Source organism: Gymnoscopelus microlampas (assembly GCF_963454915.1).
Source record: "Gymnoscopelus microlampas genome assembly, chromosome: 22".
NCBI lineage: Eukaryota > Metazoa > Chordata > Actinopteri > Myctophiformes > Myctophidae > Gymnoscopelus > Gymnoscopelus microlampas.
In genome coordinates, this window is record NC_139959.1 from 15,366,862 (window position 1) to 15,375,507 (window position 8,646).

Here is an 8,646-nt window from a genome sequence, read left to right on the forward strand (position 1 = left end):
TCAATACAACAACATCAGAGCATCAGAACATTTTTGAGTCATAAATTGTTTTAATGTACTGCTTAGCTTCAATCTCAAATAAAATTGAAAGATGGTTTGGAATGACTAAATTTGGATTTATGTATATGAAATTTCACTAGAATAATCATCAAATTAATTATGAATACCTAATCTTTCTTATTACTATTATTATCGACACAGCTCCAAGCCTCTAGAGGGGGCCTGATCGTGCCGATGACATTATGGGCTTGTTTTCGTAGACCTGTGTTGCTTGTTTCTCTCGCAAGATTTGGCAACAGTGCCAGTTACACGCTCGCCCGACCGACGGACGGACTTACAGGTAAAATGGCGGCCGAAAACAGTGCAGAATCTCAAGATGAGAAAGAAATGCTTTTAAAGAGAGACGCCGCACAACAAGAGGTCCAACAGAAAGACAGCGGGACGCTGACGGAAACCACAAAGTCCAAGTTGACGCTGTATCACTGGACGCAGTCCTTCAATTCTCAGAAGGTGAGCATGATGAGCATCAACGCAGCATCAGCACCACGGCCAGTGGACAGCTCCTCTCAAGGGTAGCCATGGATCACACGACGGTCGTCTGTCACGACCGTCGTGGATGAACTTCAACCTGGTGCTTGCACTTTCTCCCTTTACGTTCCGTACATCTACACAAACGTTCAGATTTCAAATATAAAGAGCCTATCCCGTGGCCACTGATGTTACAATTCTACTCGGGCCCTCTGAAGTACCTGTATTTTACGTATTGTTCAATAAAAAAAACATTTTAATCCGATTGGTGGCCATTTGCTCATAGAGTTATAATGTATCAGAGTGCAGTACACCTCCAAACCGATAGGGTCGCGTAATTGATAACTTAATGGAGGAAATACGGAGAAAATGGCCACCGATTGGATTAAAATGCTTTTTATTGAACAATACGGAAGATACGGGTACTTCTGAGGGGCCGTGGGGTATTAGCACTTTATATTTGAAATATGAAGGTTTATGTAAATGGAGAAAGTGCAAACACCAGGTTGAAGTTCATCCATGGCTGTCATGATGTAAGTTACATCACATACATTACTGTTACATCATGTAACAATCACACAGTGTGATTGGGGGGGTCGGGGTTTGATTCCCCGGACGGGTCATACTAAAGACTCTAACAAAGGGACCCAATGCCACCTTGCTTGGCACTCAGCATCAAGGGTTGGATTGGGAGTAAATCCCTAGCCATACTAGCCACGGGATGTGCTTGTACATCAAGCTGCCTCACGCTACAGAAACAGGAGATACACTTCTGCCCTATATGGCTTGGCAAGATAATGACATATTGTCATTCATTAGCACAATGTGTGACTTGCCATATTGCTACTTGCTAGTCAGTTATAGGTCTGTATACAGCAAGAAAGTCTGGACATAGATCAGAATCAGAATCAGTTTTATTTGTCACATCACACAGGTCAAATAAGTGGTTGAAATAAATAAAAACATGTGCGCCCTCCATAGTTTTGTAGTATTATATTCTGTGAGAAAAGGGAGGACAGCTAGAGGTAGAGTGAGAGCAAAGGGAAAGAGATAGAAAACAGGTTGAATAGAACAAAAAGATGTATGTGTATACGTACATAATACATATATACAGATAACATAATGGGAAAGCAGGTACATACATGATATTTAGAATGTTAGTATCATATGCAGGTGTGGACAAAGGTAAAGCATTGGTAATCAAAAGACAATTACAGTATGTATAGGGCCACTGAGGATTTTACTTGTGCAACTTTATCGTAGGTTCGTCTGGCCATAGCGGAGAAAGGCTTGCGCTGTGAGGAGTATGACGTGAGCTTGCCCCTGAGCGAACACAACGAGCCTTGGTTCATGCGTCTGAATCCCGCCGGAGAGGTTCCTGTCCTGGTCCACGATGACAACGTCATCTGTGACCCCACGCAGATCATGGACTACCTGGAGCACAACTTCAGAGACGGTGCGTCTGACAAGAACTTCACAGCCTCACACAAACTCTCTCTCACTCAATAGTGCTAGACTGGGAGGGTAAGGGTCACCCCAGATACTGAAAATAAGGTTCACATACGTGAATGTGCCTACGTTTGCCACTCGCAGATAGTATTATTGGATCATTTTCCTCAATTCATAAATGACCACGTGTAATTTGTTATATGTATTTGTATTTATTTATCTATGTGTATTTATTTGTTTATTTATTTTATCGATTTGTTTAATTGGGTTATCTACTTTTTAATTGGGTTATCTACTTTTTAATTGGGTTATCTACTTTTAGGACTTGTGTGACAATCTGAGGATGTTTTAGGTCATGCAGAAATGTAAAAAAATCTAAAGGGTTCGCAAACTTTTAAGCACCACTGTTTTTATCATTTGTGTGCATTTTTCTTTTGGGTATTTAATTTGCATTGCTTTCATGTCTATGATTTTGCATTTCACATCAACATTTCATTTGTTGCATTTTCTTTTTATTTATTTCATTTCCTACCATTCTGCCTTGGTTTGCTTTGATCCAACCCGGTAGCCATTGAATGTTCTGAGAGGCTGTTCCTCCCAGCTGGATAAAGAGGAGAGAGATTCCGGTAAGATTGACGGCTCTTCACGGTGCTGAGTGCACCACAAGCAGTGGTGGAAAAAGTACTCAGAATAAAAGTCAGGAATTACATTCCCAAGGTGGGGTTGGCGAAAGGGCCTACTCTGTGTGGAGTTTGCATGTTCTCCCCGTGTCTCTCAGGGTAGTTAATACCCTCACAAAAACATGTAGTAATCCTGGTTGCTATACCGCCTGATGGAGGAGAAGGGAACTGGTTGGAATAACGTGTTCCTTCCACGCGCTACGTCCAACCAGGGAAACTCCCCCCTGTCAGGTGACAAGAAGGTCAGTTGGCTCTCATGCATTGAAGGAGGCATGAGCTCGGCCCTGGCCTCCCTAGGCTGGTGAGGGGAGTGTAGCGCCCAGGATCACTTAGAAAATTGGCACCGGGTGATTTTGTAGATTGGTTATTTTCAAATGGCCAAAATGTATATACCGAATGTATGTTTTGTGATAATAATCTAAATTCCTTTGAGAGTATAAGTACAGAAAATTGTAAATACTCCAGTAAAGTGAAATACCCAAAAGATACTTGATTAAATGTACTTAGTTACTTTACACCACTGCTGAGATGCAGCATGTGACACAACATCCACTGTTATGGTGTTACATTTCTACTAATAATGTCACAGAAAGGCACACGTTCTCCCCTTAGCCAGAGCTTAGACCAGTGGTTCTCAAACTTTTTCATGTCAAGGACCCCCAAATGTATTTAGCCGTGGACCCCCATCTGAAAATGTTTTGTGCCAGGCACCTCCAGAAGGGAGGATTAGTGTTAAAACAAATTATTCAAAAAATTCCAATACTTTCAAGATAAATGTTCAAAAATAGCAGATGTATAAGCTCGCAGGACGGGATGAAGTGACCCGCTGTGAACTTGTATATCTGCTATCTGCTAGAACCACTGTCTTAGACCACTGGTTCACAACGTCGGGTCCAGTGTCCACACTCCACACATTGAGAAACAGCGGCTTAAAGGGCAAGACCACTTTGGTAGAGGTTTGGGTTGTGTAGTTACCTTGCCATGATGTAACTCCAAAATTGTAACTCCGAAATTGATCATTCTAAATATGCTTCTCATTGACTTACATTGTATGGTGAAACAGCTCTCAAAGTCACTCTTTTAGCCCGTAAACTAATGTAAACAAAGTTGATTCTGACAGTATAGAACATCACCAAACCTAGTACTGTTTTCTTTTTTTTAAAATAAAGATTACCTTCCTGTTGATTTAGCTATTTTTATTAGGAAGAAAACACGGACTGGATCCACGGATCAACACGAAAATCAACAGGAAGTTGACATTTTTATTTGAAAAAAAACAGTACTGGGTTTGGTGATGTTCTATGTTGTCTGAATCAGCTTGTTTGTGTTTGTTTACGTGCTAAAAGCGTGACTTTGAGAGCTGTTTCACTGTACAATGCAAGTAAAATGAGGAGCATATTGAATTATCAATTTCTAATCAATGGAGCAATTATTTTTTATTTCTTGTCCACCTTTGGAGTTAAATCATGGCAAGGTAACTACACAACCCAAACCTCTACTAAAGTGGTCTTGCCCTTTAAAGACCATTAAACACATCTTCCATTGGTCAGTCTCCCTGATGCCTGTATAGCATTAACGAGGTCACCTCAGGTCCGCTCTTTTGTCAGCGGGTGAAAGAAAGAAAGCCTTGTTGCGGCAAAGCTTTAGGGAAACTATAAACTGACACCAGACATGTTGTTCCCTCTGGTTCTTTTTCCCATGCCTCGGGTTTCTCCAGACGCCACACCTAAGCTGATCCCCGAGGAGGGCAGTATGTACTACGCCCGGGTGCAGCACTACAGAGAGCTGCTGGACTCGCTGCAGATGGACGCCTACACCCACGGCTGCATCCTCCACCCGGAGATCACCGTGGACTCCCACATACCGGCCTACGCCACCACGCGCATACGCTGTAAGACGCATGCATGCGGACGCATATAAAGGCTTGAGGTGTTTTAATTTTTCTTTTACGGCTAGGCTCCGAAAGAGGTTGTCTGTCTATAAGTGGGTCTGTCTGTCTGTCTGGAGATAATTTCGTACACCCAATTTCTTGTGTACACTATCAGTAGGCTAATGTAGAATCCCCCCCAGATCCACTGGGCATGGATGACGTCATCGGCTAGACTCTTTCAGAGCCAAGCCGTCTATAAGGATGTGAATGTCGGTTGAATCGGGCTGTGACCTCATCATACGTCATAGATACGTCATAGACGACTGGACACATTAAAAGGATAGTTCACCCCCAAAATTATTTTTTTCCTATCGATTAGTCAATTCATAGATATTGTTTTGTTTTTGTCGCATTCCTAAGCTAAAAATTTGATGACCGGCTGCGGTTCCGGTAGAAGACACAAAGAGTCTCCTTTGTGTCTCCTAATGGAACTGCTGCCTACCGGTCCGCTGGTTAAATAAGCCAAATTATTGGCTTAGGAATGCGACAAAAGCAAAAAATATATCCGTGAAGTTCAAGTCTCCATGGGGTAACTAATCGATAGATAGATAGTTTGGGTGAACTATCCCTTTAAGTCAGAGTTCCATGTGAAGCCATGCTGTCATTGGACCCAGTAGTCTTGTGTATTGTCACATGTCCAACAATACAACAGAAATCCTTGTACTCCGAGCCATAAGTTGAAAATAATTTGAAAAATGTGCTTTCAGCGTAATGTACCAACCTCACCGAGACAAATTCTGTGCATATGCAAACATGCCTGGCAATGTAAAGAATTCTGATTCTTACTGAGAAGCATTACTGACAGTCTCTATATTAAATATGTAATCTCTATAGTAACACACTTTAACACTAAATAATGGTTTTCTGATTCACTGTTGTGTTTGTATGTGACAGCACAGATTGGAAGCACAGAATCGGAGCTGAAGAAACTGGCAGCGGAGAACCCCGAGCTCAAAGATGCTTACATAGCAAAACAGAGGCGCTTGAAAGTAAGCCATCGTTCAAGTCAGTGGAGTGTGAAGTGCAATGTTTACCTTTTGATTATTCATAAAAATAGCTGTTCAGGCAAAACCGTTGTTTGCCATGAGTGACTCAGCGTCTCGCACTCTCTCCAAGACCTGCTCTCTTTGAAGTACTGTGTGCAGTGCTGGGCCGAGGGAAAGTAAATCTGAAAGAGCACATTATTTCAGTCTGTTGACATGAGCAAATAAATTATGGCCATTTATGGTTTACTCTTCCCCTCCCCCCACCCCCCTACCCCCCTACCCCCCTACCCCCCACAACATTTATTTTTATTTTTTTTGTATCGGATTATTTAGCTAATAGCTCTCTAATAGCTTACACATTATTCAGCGCACACACATATGTGTTGTGTATGGCAACAGACTGCAGTAGCCATTAGCCAAATACAATTTTAACAATAATTTGTATTTCAAACATCAGATTACATTTATTTATAGCACATTTAGTGTACACAAGTGTTCACTTTAGAGAGACACAATGAAGAAGGCAACTACAGAGGTTAAAGTAACAGACTTATAACAGAGCACAGTAGACAAAGAACCAGTATAATATTATTTCATCATTTTCCTTCAGTCCAAGCTGTTTGACCATGACAACATGAAGTACCTGAAGAAGCTGCTGGACGAGCTGGAGGCTGTGATGGACCAGTTGGAGACAGAGCTTCAGAGGAGGGTGGAGGAAACACCAGGTATCCCAGTATGAGTTAGTTATGGCTAGTAGTAGTAGGCTTGGGCCAATATTCAAAATCTAATAACGTGATATTTGTGTTGTTTGCTCCGAGCTGTGTTTTTGACAATTGGCTCTTTTCCACTATGAAGGGTAACCTAGAACCTTTGATAACCTGAAACCTTCCAGAACTTGTGAAGTTCTGTGATCTTTTTATTTAAGTTTCCATTGAAACAAGAACAACCTCTGAAGGGGGAGGTAGGCCGGAAGGTAGGCCGGAAATAGCTGATAAAATAGCAAAAAATAGCAGATCTACAGGCTCACAAGCATCATTTTGAAAGTATAAGTTCTGAGTTCCCAGAACTTGGGTTAGTACTACCTCCAGAGCATGGCCCAAATTAGGTCCCGAGAACCTTGTCTGACACCGAGCCGGGTAGCGTACGGAAAAAAGTCCAGAACCTGTGAAATACGTTTCACGGCACGCCACGGTTCACGTAGTTCTTGCAGTCGAAAAAGAGGCAAATGTCATCCAGTTGACTCATTTCTTCCTGTGTTGCTGTTGTCTTCCTGTAGAGGAGGGCAGTCAGGCCTCATGGTTGTGTGGCGACTTCTTCAGCATGGCCGACGTGTCTCTTGCCGTCACCTTGCACCGCCTCAAGTTCCTTGGCCTCTCCCGCCGTTACTGGGGCGGCGGCCTCCGCGTCAACCTGGAAACGTACTACGAGCGCGTGGTGGAGCGGCCGGCCTTCCGCAGGGTCCTGGGCTTCGTCAACAACATCCTGATCTCAGCCGTCCTGCCCGTCGCATTCCGCGTGGCCAGGAAGAATGCGCCGACCATCTTCGGCACGACTCTGTTGATCGGCGTCCTCGGAGGAGCCACGTACCTCACCTTCCTCTACCTGAATAAGAGGCTTATCTTGCCTAGCTTCTTCACTAGGTAGTGTTGTGAGGACGCAACAGGTTGCGTTGGATGTGTTAGTGATCGGAGAGAGAGAGAGAGAGAGAGAGAGAGAGAGAGAGAGAGAGAGAGAGAGAGAGAGAGAGAGAGAGAGAGAGAGAGAGAGAGAGAGAGAGAGAGAGAGAGAGAGAGAGAGAGAGAGAGAGAGAGAGAGAGAGAGAGAGAGAGAGAGAGTTGTATAAGTTTCCTTTGCCTGATGTTGCAGAGGTACTGTACATCAAGGCTTTGGATAACCCCCTTAGACATGATAATTTAAGTTACTGAAACATTAAGTTTATTGTCACTGAAAACTGTCCTTACTGTGATACTGGTTGCACAAACATGCACTTTTAGTAATCTATTAAGAGACTCATTTTGCTCAGTAATGTACCTATGCATTCAGTAATACGTGATCTCAATGTCTTATTTGCATGTTATGGATACAAACCCGTGCACTATCGTATGTGATGGGATGCTATTCCAATAATACAGCAAATACAACTTATAACAAATGCCATATGCTTTGTTTGCCTACAAGTCTGCCAGCGCTGTGCATCTGTTCAGTAATTAAGCAAAGCCATGCTATGTCTTTTGTCAAAGCCTTTCATGTCATTTATATGGCCATCCATTATTACTGCACCTGTATTTGTGTGGCATGATTGATGATGTATTATTGTTTGATGGATAGATAGTCTAAGTCCCACTATTTGGTCTGAATGAGCCTGTGAGCTGTTCCAATCCCATTTACATCATCTTCATTCCATATAGTACTCTGAAATTAAACAGCTCTCAAATCCTTCTCCTGTTTTTTTTTATTCATTCCATTTGTTAAGACTGCCTGTGCAGAACACTTGGATTGCATCCAAAATCCACAACACAAAGACATTTATTCAAATATGCTTTATCATACCCACAACTGTTTAACTTGTTAAGATGTTTTATCAAAACATCCAAAGACTGCTAATCATGAATCTTACGACCTGGAACCAAGTCAACATCCACAACACGAGTCCACAACACACCCCAGTTGACATTTAACATAACTGGGCCCTGTTTCAAACCCTTCAGGGACTGTGTTAATTCACCTGAGCTCAACCTCACACTAAGCAGACATATAGGCTAGACCTTTCAACAAAGTCTGGCCTTTGTTTTCAGTGTCTGTGAGGTCTGGCTAGTGTAGCTTGTCATAGAAATACCCCACACGTGCGAAAGCTATATACAACAGTATGCATGATGATCTGTCAAATGGAACGTGAGCGTATTGCAGTGTGTTGCCATTGGAAAATCATACTGTTGCAATATGGCAACAGGCAACCCCCACAGGGATCATTCAATTACATTATTGCAGATAGTGAGGGGCGGAAAGAAACTCATTACAAGCATCTGTGTTACTGCAATTTGTACTTTTTTTTTAAATCAATTCTAAAATCAGG

The 8,646-nt window shown here is 42.5% G+C and overlaps 1 protein-coding gene across 1 annotated transcript; it reads left to right on the forward strand.

Moving 5' to 3' along the window:
* Positions 1 to 345: 345 nt before the first annotated feature.
* On the forward strand, positions 346 to 7,217 carry gdap1 (ganglioside induced differentiation associated protein 1; the record flags this gene model as incomplete). Its single annotated transcript, XM_084048102.1, has 6 exons — positions 346 to 510; positions 1,792 to 1,984; positions 4,375 to 4,548; positions 5,482 to 5,576; positions 6,184 to 6,298; positions 6,850 to 7,217. The coding sequence occupies 6 exons, from the start codon at positions 346 to 348 to the stop codon at positions 7,215 to 7,217; spliced, it is 1,110 nt and encodes a 369-aa protein (XP_083904228.1).
* Positions 7,218 to 8,646: the final 1,429 nt, after the last annotated feature.